The sequence below is a fragment of the Anastrepha ludens genome, chromosome 6, assembly GCF_028408465.1.
Source record: "Anastrepha ludens isolate Willacy chromosome 6, idAnaLude1.1, whole genome shotgun sequence".
In the NCBI taxonomy this organism is placed as follows: Eukaryota; Metazoa; Arthropoda; class Insecta; order Diptera; family Tephritidae; genus Anastrepha; species Anastrepha ludens.
Genome location: NC_071502.1, coordinates 58,932,865 through 58,950,609, shown reverse-complemented (window position 1 = coordinate 58,950,609; position 17,745 = coordinate 58,932,865). Strand labels below are relative to the sequence as shown.

General features: G+C 35.3%; 2 protein-coding genes across 5 annotated transcripts in view; one reads left to right on the top strand and one right to left on the bottom strand.

The window, feature by feature from the left end:
* Positions 1–17,745, bottom strand: part of LOC128867916 (ras-specific guanine nucleotide-releasing factor RalGPS1) — a 57,712-nt gene that overhangs the window by 7,327 nt on the left and 32,640 nt on the right. Inside the window, exons 2-7 of one of the 4 annotated variants that reach the window (XM_054109535.1) lie at positions 14,995–15,223; positions 4,499–4,793; positions 3,952–4,418; positions 3,543–3,867; positions 715–1,166; positions 435–644 (exon numbers count right to left, since the gene is read on the bottom strand). In XM_054109535.1, the coding sequence (XP_053965510.1) occupies positions 435–644; positions 715–1,166; positions 3,543–3,867; positions 3,952–4,418; positions 4,499–4,558 (1,514 nt within the window). In that variant the 5' untranslated portion in view covers positions 4,559–4,793; positions 14,995–15,223. Of the gene's footprint in view, positions 1–434; positions 645–714; positions 1,167–3,542; positions 3,868–3,951; positions 4,419–4,498; positions 4,794–4,872; positions 4,894–14,994; positions 15,224–17,745 lie in introns of those variants that run through there. The other 3 variants (XM_054109536.1, XM_054109537.1, XM_054109534.1) reach the window with 3 other exon arrangements.
* LOC128867918 (leptin receptor gene-related protein) overlaps positions 7,736–17,745 on the top strand; it is an 86,397-nt gene continuing 76,387 nt past the window's right edge. Inside the window, exon 1 of the mRNA XM_054109542.1 lies at positions 7,736–7,741. The gene's annotated coding sequence lies outside the window, so the exon portion shown is untranslated. The remainder of the gene's footprint in view (positions 7,742–17,745) is intronic.

Here is a 17,745-nt window from a genome sequence, read left to right as displayed (position 1 = left end):
ATTACATGTAAAAATAATCAATTTAAGAAATAAACAAAAACAAAAACAAACAAAACAATTTGTTTTTTTCATTTTTGGCAGAGCACACATTCGTTGTAGATTTTTTGTACATTTTTTTTCGCAGACGCACGCGACCATATATTTATATGTACATCCAATTGCATGATATAGTGCGATAATAAGACAGATACGGAGAGAGAAAGAAAGAAACAAAGACAATGATGGGTGTAGTTTGCGTAGCGGGTGACAGATGTTAGTGAGTAGGCATTTAAAGAAATACAAAAAACACAAATTTTTAAATTACAAGTGTTGGAAATACAAATTACTTTACGTATTATTTTTCGTAAATGTTAGTATAGCAAGTTTAAATAGCCAATTACTGTGAAAGTAGGACGCTTCAATAACACAAACTCACAAAACAAATCAAAACTTACTTTGTGCCCAGACTGCGACATTTACGATGGCCGGGTATGAATTTATTGCCACTGTTATTAGTTATACGCATAGAACCGATCGTTTTGGCAGGTGAGAGATTCAGGCAAGCAAGCGCTGGTGTAACTGCATCAACATTGAAGGACTCCTTTGAACTGCAAGAGGAGGAACTAGGACCGGACGGTGATGCAGGCTCTAATTTTAAGGACTTTCTATAAAGAGTGAGTTGGAAAAAAGTTTTATAGAAATATTGACAAAATTTAAATTTACTGTTCCACGCACTTGTATTGATCCTCTTCGAAGATATTCTGCAACTCTTCAATATATCGTATTGAAGTCAAGTACTTTTGTGTTGCCTCAATTGGCTGTATATGCGTATAGTCCGATTGTTGATAATTGGCAATGACGCGCAATATATTATTCATTTTATTGCGCCGCTGTTCTGGCTCCAGACCACCCTTGTGCGGATGCGCCAAATCAATGTAAATAAGATCAGTTAAAAATAAACCCAAATAGGGTATGCATGGTAGGCGTAAGCTCTCCAAATAGGCACGTAAATTCTCCCAATTATTTTGATCGCTAAATATATCGCTTAGTCGTTCAAATGCTTGTCTATCCTTTTTGGAGAGGCAAGCCCAAGTCTTTTTCAAACGGAAAATGCTAGCACTTTGCATGGCGGAAATGATGGCGAACAGCGAATGCAGATTGTTCAGTTCGTGCAGCTTCTTGGACACCTAAAATGATACAAAATTGGTAGAAACAAAATATGGAAAATAAATATTTCGAAGTATTAATCTATAAATCTTATAAAATAAATTCATATTTAAAAAATAAAAACATTTTTTAGCTATTGATTGACAATTACACCAGTCAATTTTATTGTCATAACACAGCGCCAGAAAATAAAAACAAAACTTCATGTAATTTTAGGATCTGGTTGGGTACAACATTAAACCATGTTTCAAATTTTCCATATACCACCAAAATCTTTATTCATTGCTTGTACAAAAAGGCTGTAGCACATTTTAATTTCTAAATGGATCTTGATCATGACGTCCCTCATCTCACTAGTACGACCTAACAAAGGTGTAAATAAAAATCGCATATGATGAGAGAAGTATACGATATGGAACTTTTTAGAAAATCTTACTTGAAGCCAGGCCACCTAATGGGAATGTCAGAGTAGATATTTGTGAATTGATAATGATTTTTAAATTGATTTCCTTAGTAGTCGGGTCTACGATAACGGAAAACCCGCATTTATATGGATTATAGAATATCAAAGGTAAAATATAATTATCAAAGAGTTTTAAAAATTTAATAGTGCATAAAACTGAATTCATATAAGATGGTAGCCGTCGACCAAAAACAACATTTATATCTATTTTGTTTTGCATATAGACTGGTGTTTTGGAAAATGGTGGAAGAAAACTGCGTATAATAACACCGTTCGGCAGCCGGCTAGGGAATTGATGCCACCAAATTTTTCTGAAAGCCAGGGCTCTATATAGAAATGTAATTTAGGACATTTACTTATTATAAAAGGAGTTAAAAAATACAAAAAAAAAAAAATTTGCAGTTTTTCCAAGTAGGCGATTTTAATAGTTTTTTTTTTTCAATTTGAAGTTGCTGGTCGCGGAGAAGCATTAAAAAAATAAAATCTGTTTAAATGCAAATTTGTTAACTGTCAAAAGGTCTTTCTAGGCGTTTTCGGGAACGAGGAATATCATTGAATATCATTTATTTCTACCGAAAATGGCCCGTTCCCACGACAGTAGATTCTACATTACCGGAATGATCCCGATTTATATCCGGTCAAGTACTTTCACAGCAGCATTCCCCAAACTTTTATGGCAGATATGTATGCTTTTACAACAACAACAAACAGCAAAAACGGCCACTAGGGTGCACTTTGACACAAAATACCTGAAAAGTGCCAGTTTCGAACGCGTTTTCCTGCTACTACTTTTTATTTTTTTCATGAAGCTAAGCAAAAATTTTAAGGTAAACACGCATACTGTTTGTAAATTACATACATACACATAAAAAGGATATTTCAAAAGACGCGTCTAGATGTTGTTTTAAAATAATACATGCCCAAATTAAGATTCTTTCAGGTATTTTCATTTTTCTTCAAACTATGGCCCTTAACAATTATATGTGAAAAATTACATCAGTTGAATGTCCACCATGAGCACGTATACAGCTAAAATCCTCCAAACAGTCGATATATTTATGTTGAAGCTTATTCAGCACCACTTTGTGCTACAACAGCAAAATTCTCAACAGAACATCCAGTTTTTGGTGTACCAGTCCTCGACGGAACCAATTTCTAAAAAAATGTTTACCAAACTTTGAATTTTCGTCTCATTCGGACGATTATTTCCACCAAAAAATCACGAATTGTGCGATGTGTTGTTCTTAAAGATCGACCATTTTCATAAGTTTCAATAATCTTATCACGTAAAATTATACATCTGTCTACTTGACAAATGTCGAAGTGTATCGTCTAGGAATTATTCCTTACTGACATCTAGGCGTCACTTTGGAACGACCCTTTATAATTCACTTAATAGAAAATAAAAAGGCAAAACGGTATCTAGTTAATAAATTTGGTAACAGATACATACACATAAAGAGCTAATCTTGATTTCATTGGAAAACTTTTATGAATAAAGAGAAAATTAACCAAATTAACCATACAAGCAAACAAATTTCAAGTATTAGTACAAAAGCAAGAAGTAATTTTATAGATAAATAGAATATTACAATTTGACATTCTATACGCTATGGTAAATAAAAAAAACTTAAATCAGCTGCTCTAGTAACTTCTCCTTGAACGAATTCGAACGAGTGATGAACTAATTTTTAATTATTTTGTTAGATTCTATAAGTACGCCGGATGGAAAGTAATATCCTTTTTATTCTAAAATAAAATTTTATTTGATGTAAAACCTAGTTGCAAAATTTCAGTTTTTATGCGACTCAGAAATGAAATTTAATAGTCAATCTCCTACCAAGAGTCGGACTCTCTACTGTTTGACGACATTATCCTGCCTTTTGCTATGCCACTATATGCCACAATATAAAATACATCAAATATCCCTCACCTTAATGAAGTGTGTCAGTATTTCCGCACGCTGCTTTGGCTGTTCGCCACTCAATATCTCCTGTACAGTCCAAAAGCTGGTGTGATTGAAACGTTTCGTAAATGCAACAATATTCGGTGTAACAACATGTTTATCCTTCTTCGTCCAAGCGCAACTGGTTAACTCATCCGGTTGTATGGCAGCGAAGATAGGAAAATCTAACAGAGTGATTTGATTGGCCAGTTCATCAGCGGGCACACGTAGAGCATTCAAAATGACAGCATCTAAATTATTCATAGAGGAACGTGCAGGCAAACTCTGGCTCTTTCCGGGCGGTGGAGCGGTGCTAGAGAATAGAATGAAGAATTAATGTTAAAGAAAAGTTTTACGATGCTGGATTTTATATTAAACTATCAATGACACTGCTTACCCAACACAGTAATAGCAACCGGGTGAACCCGGCGATGAGGATAACGAATTCAGGCAGCCAATGGAATTTTTGCGACGACTACTTTTCACATGCATTGTCTTGCTAGCGATTGCCTGCGTCAACTGTTCTGCATCGAATTGACAACTCTGTGTCGAACGTGTGCTATCCTTGCGTGGTCGCATATAGGAGATGGTGGCAGCGCCATCATGACTGCCGTCACGCCCACACGAATACCGTTTCGAATTGCGTAAACCGGCCGTGTGTTGTTGGCCGCAATTGCTCATCGAATTAGTGTAGTTGTCACGTTGTTGCTGCTGCGAAGTAGATTGTTCTTGTTGCGTGCGATGATGGTGTTGGTTATTGGAAATGAATGTTGGTGGCGCCATATATCCGTTGCTACCGTTCGATTGAGTATCACTACGTGGTGAATCCTCGCGCAAATTCCTGTAAAGATACTCGTCACCCAACTGCAATGACAAAGTCAATAAATTATTACAAGAACAAATACAGGATAAGTACAATACATCTTAACAAAAACACTGCTTACCTCAACGTAACGTAAACTATCCGACGATAATTCTCTGGAGATTTCCGAGTAACGCATCATGGCATGTGGAAACAATGTGGAAAATGCATGTGGACTACAGCAAATACAGAGAGACGTCAGCCACAGAGGTGGTGCTAAAGTAATTGCAAAAACAATGTGCCGTTATAAATACACGCACACACCTCGAAGGATGACTTATTCGTTGCACTTTAAGGAATTGGCGATTTTCAGCGAGTAGATCCTTTGCATTTGATGCAGTCAACTAGTGAGAAAAGACTGAGCTGCAAGAAATTTGCTGAAATAATTAAGAAAAAATCAACGATTAGACAAAGTCACGCAGCAAGAATATTCGCATGTCATCATCTATAGCTTACATTACAATATCAATTTCAATTGCTTGAAAAATGAAATATTTACGAGATTCTTTTTCGAATTTGTATTTTTTTTTAGCGTCACTAAACTTTTGTATTTACTTCGTTGCTGATATTTATGCGGCTTATTTGCATTTTCTTTAATTTTTTATTTTTTAGCGCTTTACTTGAAAAGTTCATTACAGCTGAACTGGACAAGTGCGAATATTTAACGGCCAACCACCAGCCACTCAAGCAACGTCAGTCATGAAAATGCGATAAGACGCTGACGCTGACTTCAATGGCAGCACAACAACCCATACGCACCGCTCTCGACGGAAGCAGAAATAAAGAATATTTAACAATTTTACAAAGCCGAAAAAGTACAATGTTCATGATTTTATTTGCATATACATATGTATGCATGCATTTATGTATGTACCAAACATGTATAGAACAAAGCATATATCTGTATGTGCATACATATGTGTGTAAGCATACAGTGGGGGTTTGGGTGATAAGCTCAATTCATGCTTTTCCTCAAACTGATATTCCTTATCGTACGAGTATAGAGGCGTTTACATGGTACAGTTACAAAGTAAAGCTTCGTTGTGGTTTTGCGGTGGATTCATTGTATGTGATGATAAAAATATTAAGAAAACAACATAAATTGATTTTATAAATAAGCATTCAGCGGCTACATATCGGTCTATAGAAGCTGGCAATGTTAATTCCTTTGAATATTTAGCTATGAATGAGTGATTCTATAGTTTTTCAGTAGAACCAATAGCAGTCTGTCCTTACATCAACGCTTACAAACAGCTAAAGGTATTTTAGGAGCTTTCGGATTGAAAGCACTGAAGTTACGAAAGCCGATAAACACATATTAAATACAATGGAACATGGAATCTACATTCATCTGTGGGTTTCATACTTAATTTTGGAGTATTAATATATAAATATTATATAATTATCCTTTTTTCCGCGTAAGAGCTCATTATTTAATATATAGGTGATATTATATACCACATTGTGTCTACTCTTGTGATCACATATGTAATTAAGTCACATCATCTTTTTACAATATTCGCAATATTTTTCATGCTAATTTTCTCGTTATTTTTGATGGAAATAAAGTTCAATGTGTAGCAAAAGCCTGATAAATCAAAGTATATTACAAAACTCACAAATATTTAAAAAATTTCAAAAACTTATCAAAATTTTAAATTTTTTATTCATAATTTTCAGAAAACTTCTGGGCATGCAGTTTTATAGCCTATATAATTTTAGTATGACAAAGGGTAAGTTTGAAGTCGTTCAAAATTTGCTGTGATTTTTGACAATTTCTTGCAGAGAACAATTTGTTATATTTATTTCTGCAGAATCACTGTACCATAAATAGTTATATAATTCACATTTTATTTGGCAGTAAAGTTTTGTGCAGCAAGTATCTCAAACGTGACTCTTGTTTTAGAATCGCATTTGCAAGGCAATTGTGAAGCCCATAAAAAGACATAATGTGAGCAGAAGAATTGTTCGGCGGACCGTTGCACGTTTTGTCGAAACCGGAAGTGTGCAAAAAAACTGGAGGAAAGTGATCCGTCAGAACTAAGAAAACGATTAAAGCTGTGCGTGAACGGACTCGTAGAAACTGCTCCTTTTCGGTAAGAAAACTCGCTAAAAGTTTTAAAACGAGCAACCAAACAACGCATTTGATAATTAGGGAAGACCTTAAGATTTATCAGAAAAAATTATTTATGGACTTACAGAGTTGCAGACAAAATAAAATATGCACAATGCTACTAAAGAGGCACGTAAAACCAGAATTTTTTTCTGATAAAAAAGTGTTTATAATATATAATATTACAGCCAAACCATAAATCTAAAAATGATCGTTTGTTGGCAGCTACAATGTCTGGCATTCCTAAAGCCAAGAAAAGTGTTCCATAAATTGTCTTCAGTGATGGTATGGGGCGCAATTTGCAAATGTAGCAATCTTCCACTCCTTTTTATTAAAAAAAAGCGTCAAAATAAAGGCGGAATATTATCTTAAGGTTTGAATAGAGAATTTGAAACTGCACGCAATGGAGATGTTTGGAAGTAGACCATTTGCACACAAAGCCCTAATAAAGCAAAATTGGTATAAAATTTTCCAAGTTTCATATCAGCGAAACAAAGGTATCCGTATTCTCCACACTTAAAATTATTGGATTATAGCATTTAGGGATATATACTTAGAAAACTTGCTCAGAGAACTTAAACAACAAAAAATTTTAAACGAAATACCAAATGATGTCAAAATTTTCGCAAACCTTTGAGTCAATCACAAAACATGAAAGGTGAAAGAATTGAAACTTTACCTATCAAGTTCTTGAATAATATATGTATTTATAAATTATGCACTACTTTATCGAAATAGAGCTATTAATATCCTTATTATAAAAAAAGATGTGACAGGTATACAAGTATACTGTCAGAGTCAAAAGAAAATGTACACCACGTAAGGGACTAATTATTCACTTATTCACAATTTCAATTATTTTTTTTTTTTTATAACAATATAGTTCATTCTTCAGCCATATAAAGCAAAGTTCGAACTTTGTATAAAACTTAAAAACATTCGGCAAATTTTAATTAAAACTTCAAACTTTTTACTCTGATTTTTTAAGAATATTTTCGGGTATGCAGTTTTATAGATCAATTGAAACTGTACGTCTCAAGTAGATCGAAAATCATACTGAATTTTTTTTTTTGGTCGCGGTCTTGTGCATTTTCTCCATTTAACGCCTACTTCATATTATTTTACATGAAAGAAAATACCCAACACCATCAGCAGAAAAAAATGGCACTTGGAAATCTGATTTATTTTTCATGAAAAATTTGCTTTAAAAGCGCAACGAAAGCTAAGCACGCGGAATTTAGAGAGAATTGACGAAATAGAGAAGATCAACAATTTGGTCCAGCGGAAAGAGAAACTGAGTACTTGGGAGACTAGAGCAAAAGTTAGATTTAGTTAAATTTACCTGGTAGATGGAAAGGTAAACGCAGTTAAGTACACAATGATACTTGAAAACTAAATAGCTTTATTTTTCTTAAGTAGACAACCCTGATTGTAATTTGAGCTCTCTTATCGTGCTAAAACGTTGCGGCTACCAAAAAAATATTTAGTATTCTTTAAGGAGAGTCTGAAGGTTTTAGGTTCTGGGCTTTAGAAGATATTCTAGGCCGCAGTTTTCCTCTGCGCTCAATTCTTTTTTTTTTTTGCGTTTTGTAAGAGGCAACGCAAACTCGATGGACAGACGTTATTAACTGGAGAACCTAACCTATACATGTGCTTGGCGGTTGGCGAATGCTTAATAGCCTTTGGTAGTGTCCACTATTTGATCTACTATCTACACTAGCGAGCATAACAAAGTACATGGCGATTTTTTTTTTAATATTTACAATGTTTTTCAAGTAAGCATTTTTTTAAATTAAAATAAAATATTGTTCATGCTTTAAACAAAACCATATATGTATATCAAACTTTCAATCTTTATATAACATTTAGAAAACCTCAAAAAATTTTCAGCTACATTTTAAAGTTTTTAATCTGAATTTTTAGAAAATTTTCAGGCTATGCAGTAACTTGGCGCATGAAACTTTAGTAAAACAAGTGCTGAATATTCGCGTTGACTTTTAATAATTTTGGTTTTTTCATATAACAAGTGAAATTTATAAAAATCGGCATTCAATTTTTGTTTCATTTTTTCGCAAACGATCTTGCGCATTTTCTTATACAAGAAGTTCAATTTTATATGGAAGAAGTGCAATTAGACGTCAGAAAAATTTAATCATTGAAAATTAACGACTAAAACTTGCACTTATTTTACTAAAATTTTACGAGCCATGTTACTGCATACCTAAAAGTTCAGATAAAAAAATTTTAAATTTAGATGAAAATTTGTTACATTTTTCTAAGTTTTTTCTTAAGTTTTCTTTAAATCATAAACAATATTTAGGAAAAAAATGTTAACTAAAAAATCATTGTAAATATTTGGAAAAAGGCATAACTGGCTCGCCCGCGTATAGATATGTATATATAGATAACTATGCGTCACACTATTATTTTTATCTATATATGTAATAAAAATAACACCAATAGAAGCCAATAAACTCACTAAAATTAAGGGACACAAAATTTCAAAACTTTCCCACACAATACAAATAAATACGGGTAAGCAGATAGTAGCTTGTAAATATGTTGTTGCCACTCCCTCAACGAGACGTGCAATAAAAACCAACGCGCCTTCCTTACATCAGTACGAATTCACAGGCAAGTATTCATGCCTAGGAATATGGCCCGTAAACGGCAGAACTGCGCTGAGCTTTTGAGACCTACTAAATTTGTACACAATTTCCGGCACGCGAACGGCCAAAAACATTGGAAACAGTACAAACAAATTTGCGAATGAAATAAAAAAACCATCGAAAATTGTAATGCCAGCAACGCCATTAAAACGCCCAAATGGAGGCGCAACAACGGCAAATGTAAACTAATTCCACAGCAATTGGCACAAAAAAGGTAACAAAAAGCTAAAATTATTTACCTTTATGATATGGGTTTGTTTATTATAAGGAAGCAATGAAAATATATTTTTATTATATTTTTTTAGCTACAGAAGTGCGTAACAACATAGGCTACTTGACTACCAACGATATTTATTTACCAAGCAGTTGACTGGGTTGGCTGTGCTGCCTGGATGGATGAATGGTAGGTTAACTGACTGACTGACTACCTCATTGACTCGTTAGGTTGGCACATTTGGCGCACAAAAAGCGCCTAGGCAGCCAAGCGAAAAATGACAATGCAAACAAAATGAATTCCATGAATATAAATACGACGAAAGAAGTAGTGGCAACCAAGCAAATGAGGAAATGAAACCTGACTGAAATAAACCTGAGAATGATATACTTGCACTGAATGAGTGAGTTAGCAGGCAGAAGCAGTAAGAAACCAGAAAATAGAAACAAAAGGGAATAAATTGAACAACAAACAATTATAGCGTCACGACAAAGGTGGCACGAGCGAGTAAAAACTGTAGTGGTGGAGGTGATGTTGACGGCGTCATCTGTAATACCCTACCGTCATGGTCTGCTAAAGAAAGTGGTGGCAAGTCACACCGCCATCGCGGCCGACGCAGCGGAAAATGAGGCAACTAAAACGACGATCAACATTAACATTCTAGTGGGGAAAGGGTGAGTAAATCAACTACGAAAACCAACTTGAAACCATTTAACAGCGGAAAATGGTGAATCACGCGAGCGCAACAGTGTAGATAAAGCTAAAAGAGTTAGTAGTCACTAAATTTGCATACACACAAGCATATGTATAGACATAAGTCTATGAAACTCCACGTATCTCATTGGGCAATTTCGGACACTAAAAAAGGCGTAGTGCGCCACAAAGTATGCTTAGTTAATGAAATCGCAAAATTTTAAGACAGAACTAGAAGTAGAAATATGTAGAAATAATGGTGGAAACTAATAAGTAATTTTGTAATCATAGAATACAAGTCACTCATCATAAGTATACGCACGCAATGACTCAAACAAATATGCAGCATAAGCTGATGTCAGCAAAATGTAAGGGAAATAGGGTTCCCACAATAGTCGGTTCTACGCAACCGGAAGGACCCGGATTTATGTATATCCGGCCAAGGACTTCTACTTCAGCAGCATTCCCCGTATATGTATGGGGAATGTTTATGCTGCTACAACCACAAGAAATAGAGTTCGAAGACATTTAATGGGCGGGTCTTCGGGTGACTTACTTTGATTTAGCCCGTTCGGCCCGAGCGGTACACATTCATATAAACCAGCACCGTGGTCAATACTCAGAAAACTTTAAATAACCCCAGCGTGTTCTAAAATTATACCGCATGATAACCCTGAATGTGGCTGAAAGCTTATACACCTAATGAAAGCTTTTGCCTCGTTCGAAGAAAAGAAAGATAATTGCTTCAGCATTACATCTTGCCGACGGAACTTCACAGAACACCATTTTCGAAGATTGTAAGGTGCCGTTGTGTAAATATTATTCAAACAGCTTTAACTGATTTTGCTTGTGGGTTCATGCATATTGGTGAAAGCTAAAAACCCTACTGGTACAACACTTCCTCTCATTATGACCTCCTAAAGCACATTTAGGCAATTCTTTCATCGGAAATGTTATTACTCGCAAATAGTTATCCTTAAGAGGGCGAAATTCTTATTCAAATATTTAGATTTCGTATTTTTATTTTCTGAGCTCTCAGGTCGGTTTAACTATAAATCGACTTGGTGTTAATAGCTATATCTCAAGAATAGCTCAACCGAGAGACGATCTGAATCGTTGGTGAATTTTCTTGAAAATCTAGCAGAGTCTAAATACAGTCGAAGAAAAAGACCAATGATGGCACCACGGTCATTCATCTATTTCCTAATTCTATTCTTAACACTAAACCTACCATGACGGGTCAAATGACCCATTTTAAACTTTTTTCAGAAGATTTTGGAAATAAAATTATTAAGTCGCCGTTTTCTTTCACGACTTTTATTAAAAAATACATCGAATGTATTTTTCAAAATTTACTCCTCTCTTGCTAATTGTTTTACCGAGAAATATATGTGATCTGCTCTAACTACCGTAACGGGTCATTTGACCCATGCACAGATTGTGTCTCTTGATTGAGCCGTTTTTCCTATTACGTGATATATTTCGCTCCAATTTCGTTTTACTACAAGCGAGCGTTACAGTAAAAATTTCAAGTTATAGTGCTATTTTGTGAATCAAAAATTCTTATTTGATAATTTTACATATAATTCTTATCCCAAAAATGTCAAAACATTCAAGATATTTGAAATCATTGGAAGTTATAAATAACATAGATGAAGAGTGTTCGGAATTCAGTGAGGAGCAACTGTCTGAAAGTAAAGTAGATAACATATAATAGTACAATATAATAATTCATTTGACAGTACAGATGAATGTGAGTCCTCAGGTAAAGAAAGCGAAGGTAAAGAAAGCGACGACGAGAAAAATACCGTTATCGAGTTCAGAAAGTGAAAAATATGTGGAAGACCGATGTACTGAAATTGCGCCTGATGGTACAATTTGGAAAGAAGTAGAACAAAGCTCAACACCTGGACGTTCTCCAATTTATAATATTTTTAGTGAGGCTGTAAGCCTGACAGCGTATGCCAAACGAAATATAATGATATTATATTATATATAAATATAAAGAAGCCTCTCGAGTATTGGGAGCTCAATGGAATTTTACTCCTGCAAAAGTAAATGTATTTATTGGTCTTCTATGTATATGCACGTGGCTTATATCAGGCAAAAAATTTGAACATTTCATATCTATCACTAAATGGGGTCCAGCCAGCAACGAAGCCAGCGTTTACAAAATGATAAATTCGCTATAATCTCAGAAGTATGGTACAAATTCATCAAGAATAGCCAAAACTGTTAGAAGCCTGTGTAACATGTAACTATCGATGAACAGCTCTTCGAAAACAAAGTAGATTTACACAATATATGCCGAACAAACCGAATAGGTTTGGTATCAAATTTTGGCTAGCATCTGATGTCAGCACTAAATACATCATAAATGGATTTTCATATTTGGAAAAGGAAGAAAAAAGAGGTGCTTCAACTCCGCTTGCGAAACTCGTTGTTCTCAAACTAATGGAACCGTTCACAGGATGCGAAAGAAGCGTCACTACAGATAATTTCTTTACAAGCGCTTCACTCGCTACGAAACTATTAGAAAAGAGAACCACTCTTTTGGAAACGATTCGCGGAAGCATAAGAGAACTGCCCAAATTAGCCAAGTAGAAGAAAGATGCTGCGCCACGCTTCTCAACAAAACTATATAAATCGAGTCATTATTCACTTACCATTTATAAAAGTAAGACAAACAAAAAAGTGCTTTTACTAAGCGCAAAACATAAATCTGTAAGCATTGAAACATATGGCAAGCGTATACCAGAAACGATAAGATTTTACAATAATACTAAGTACGGTGTAGAGATGACGAATCAGATGGCCAGAAAATACTCAGTGAAATCAAAATCGCAAAGATGGCCTGCGCAGCTTTTCTTCAATATTCTTGACCTGGCTGGAATCAACTCAAGAGTTTTATATAGAGAAACAATCGGCAAAAACACCTCTCGATAACAATTTTTATTTTAATTAGCTGAAGAACTTGCCGAAAGAAGATTTTCAACAGGAGCAAAAACAAAGCAAAGAATAAACTATTTTTATGTTTTTTAAATTTAATATATTATATAAACTATTTTGAATCATTAATTGAAAACAATTGTTTCATTCATGTACCAAATTGGCCTAATTGATATATTTTTCGCTAGACTTAGTAATATATATAACATTTTAAAGGCGGGTCATTTGACCCACTTTGGTAGAAATAGGAATACATAAAGTATCGGTAGGTTTAGTGTTAATTATCTTCGAGCTGTTCCCATGCCAGCCATTTGTACTTGATATGTAAAATGCACTGGGAGCTTTTATCATATCTGCATCTCCTAAAAAAACACAAATCTGTCCACCATATAAATTCGATATTATAAAGAAATGGCCAAATGCCACGTACCGTCGAAAATTATTCAATCCATCAAATGCTCTCTAGTAATATTTTCTCGCGCATTTTTCTGCTTGTATACATTTACGTTTATTTATTGAGGTTTTGCATGCATTTATAGTGTTTATTGAAGAAGAAAGGAACACATAAACTATCTGGCAAGGTATAAAGACAGTGCTAATCACTACCATTTTTATATCCATAAAATACTTCATAATCCCGTTAAGAATTGCAGAAGATTTCACTGAGCAAATGGATTACGAAGTACTACCCCATGGCCAACATATTACACAATTTTCACCAGTTTTGACTACTTTATTTTCATTAATATAAATCGCAGTATTAAACTTTGTAAACTTTCATCAAAATTTCAAACTTTTTAGTCAGATTATATATGATTGGCTCTTACTCCGTTTGTTGGAGTATTAAGCCGAGCTCCTCTTCCTAATTGTGGTATGTGGCTTGATGCTTTTCCACAAATGGCATCCACCTGGAGACCGCTATTAGAAAACACGTTTCTATAATTTTTTTAATTAAATAGTAATAAAAATTGGGTACACAATTTTATTGTTCATTAAATATTAGTATAATAAATTGAAAGTTTGAAATGGCTCAAAATTATCGTTGACTAATTCTTCCCCCTTATCGATGCTTTGAATTTTCTTAAATTAAAAATTACTATTGTCATTAAAATCACGGTTTTCAATAGAAATTTGTTAAAAAAAAAAAAGTTGGCCTTAATTAAGCTTCTGCTGTCAAACAAGCAGATTTATAATAACTTCCAATCAGTCAACGATAAGACACAGGCAAATCTCGCCTAAAAGTATACACTGCACCAAGTGGAACCGAATCTCATGTCATTACTAAGAGGCAGCTAATAAAATTAATGTTTTTCAAACAAAGTATGCGCCCACATGTAAAATATTATCACAAGAAAATCACATAAAGCATCCATCGCTGTCACCGCATGTGACCAAGTCAGTGAGTGAGTGTTTGTGTTTGTGTGTGTTTATCAGCTAAATTGAATTATTGCTACTGCAAAGGCCATTACAAAAGCAAACAACTGCCATATAAAAACAAACAAAATTGCCAAGAAAAACAATACGGACAATTATGCAGCTGTGCAAAGCGAGAAAAAGTGAAGAGGCACGGCAGGGGTAAAAAGTGTACGTAAATGTGGAGGATAACGCAATTTCAAGGCGAGAAAAAAACAGAGAATATAAGTCTACGCCCTCGGAAATTCCAAATGCATACTTATGCCGCTGGCGTCAAATAATTATTACTGTTGTTCTAATTGTTGTTTTTTTTTTGTTTTTTTTTTTTGTATAGTTGTAGAGTACTCACGATTTCTCTCATGGCCAGCAGTGAACTTGTCATTTCGATTTAGTGTTTTTTTTTATCATTTACTTTGAGTCCCCTATTTCTCAAGCATTAAGCGCATCGGTGGCCAATTATCACAACCACTCCTGATTTGTTTTTTTTTTTTTCAAAACATATGTAAACACCACACATGCACACTCACCCGTTCGTACCTCAGACAACAAAGAAATGTGAAGACGAAACCAGTAAAACACGTTGGACAAGAGGCGGGCGCATTGACAGCTAGTCGAGCAGCTCAGTGTCAGCAATGGGACGGTGAAGAAAAGCGCGCCCGAGCGTAGAAAAGCGCATGCCGTCAGCAGGTCGCCAACTGCGCCCACATATCCAAGAAGTAATGCAAAACAAAAATAGAGCTGCGGAAGACAAGACAACTAGAAGAAGACAAAGAAAGGAGACTCTTAGTAAATTGACTAAATGCAGTGAAAAAGAGGAAAAAATCGAGCGCAGTGATAGCTGTCCACCGACAAAGAAATATTCGAGGGTTGCCTTTTATATTTTATGCCCAGTAATGAAAACGCAGTAAAATAAATATGCGAACGGATTAATTGCTTTTCAAAATATTATTCTGCATTCGCTTGAACCAATCTTCAAAACACTTTTACAACTCAGTAGTGGATACCTCCCACACGAGCTTTAAAAATATTTTACAGGCGTTGAAACATGTTGGCCTCGTAATTTATTTCTAATTTTCAGTAACAAAAGAAAATCATTAAGTGCCAAATTAGGACTGTAAGACGGATCATCCATTAATTCAATCTTTTGAGTGCTCAAAAACTCTCTTGTGTGAGCTTGCTTTGTCTTAGAGAAGGATGATTCGTCTTCGGCGGTTGGTTTTCCTTCTCCGAAAACTTCGGGCAAACAAATGAATTGAGTGTAATATTGTAAGTCATGGCACGAAAATGTTCACGAACTAATTCCATCTTTTGAGCGAGACGAATTTTTCAACTCAATGAAAAAATACAAAATAAAGCTCATAAGTTAAAACATTATATGTAAGTTGATGCTAGAAAATATCAAACTTTTTGATAAAAATTACAGCTTATCACACGTAGTGTTGCAAAGGTGCAAAATATAAAACACAACCCTCGTACAGCTGTCGGAAAAGGCGGGTGCGCATTAAAGGCAAAGGAGAGGATGCACTGAGTTGCTGACAGTCGTAGACGTCATATACAGTTATGCGAAAATACTAGGAGCGGTAATGCCAAATATACAAATTTTATGCGAGCACAGCTAAAATTAGAAAATTTCGGCTAATTAAAAAAAAAATCTCATTACAAAAATATTAAATATTTACAAATATAGCTTTTCGGTAGTGCGAAATAATAAAAATAAATAATTGGAGCGTACACTTCTGTTAGGTGTTTGGCCGAGCTCCTTCTGCTATTTGTGGTGCGCGTTTTGATGTTGTTCCACAAATTAAGCGGCCTACAGTTTTAAGCCGAATTTTCAAGAATTGGCAATAGGCCGCTAACCCTTCCGCGAAGTTATGCTTAACGGTTGTCCCGCGGTCTGAAGGAAACGGAGCTTGGGTGGGTTTTTAGTGGATGAATCGAAAGGCAAGTCCCACACTTTTCGGCTTTCAATGCTTTGTATCACCTCAACAAAAAAAAAAAAAGATTTAAGTCGACTCCGAACGGCAAATGGTTTTTTATGACGAGCTTTGTTTATGGCAGAAATACACTCGGAGGTTTACCATTGCCTGCCGAGGGGCGACCGGTATTAGAAAAAACGTTTGCTTTCCTTTTGCTGTTTAATGGACAGAGATTCGAACCTCGTACCTAACGTAACCTCGTACCATCTCGTTCAGCTACGGCGGTCGCCTTGCGGAATAATGTATATATATGTATATAATTGGCGCGTACACCCTTTTTGGGTGTTTGGCCGAGCTCCTTCTCCTATTTGTGGCGCGCGTTTTGATGTTGTTCCACAAATGGAGGGACCTACAGTTTTAAGCCGACTCCGAACGGCAGATATTTTTATGAGGAGCTTTTTCATGGCAGAAATACACGCGGAGATTTGCCATTGCCTGCCGAGGGGCGACCGCTATTAGAAAAATGTTTTTTTTTTTCTTAATTTTGGTGTGTCACCGAGATTCGAACCGACGTTCTCTCTGTGAATTGCGAATGGTAATCACGCACCAACCTATTCGGCTACGGCGGCCTGCGGAATAATGAGACCGATTTATTTTGGATCAAAAATTTAAACGGTATTAGTAAAAACTATGTATTTTGAACGTACAAAAGTAAAATGTTTCTTTTATTTAAATGCGGCAGCACTAATTATTTCAGTTTCTCATATAAGAATTGACGGACGCGTTGCTTTCCGCATTTTGTCAAAAATAATTATAAGGCAGAAAATTCTTACAAAAAAAGCTCGAAAAAAATCATCAAAAATGCATCCAAATCGACATTTCCTAGAAACCCGCGGAACAAATATGCAGTAAAAAAAATATGAGTCGAGTTAAAAAAGGCAAACAACAAAAACAAATTAAAAACTAAAAAAACTCGTTATATAAAATTTAGAACTTAAGTAAACATGAATGAACAGAAAACTGTCAAACTTTCTACTAAAACTTAGAAGGAAAGACATTCGGTTGATGGTCGGCATCATTACAGGACACAACCCATGGGGTCAGCATATGGCCACCATTGGAATCATCGAGGACCCGGTATGCCTGTCGTGCTTGGAGGAGGCGGATAGCACTGAGCACTTTCTCTGTGAGTGTCCTGCCTTTGCTAGAGCGCGACTACGAGTATTGGGTTCCGATGTCATGAGAATGAGTATTATTCGTTCTCTAAAACTGGAGGATATTTACAAATTTGTCAAAGAATCTGGAAAATTCTCACAGGACTAACTATCTCTATCTCTGTCTCTATTCTTTCCTATCTCTTTC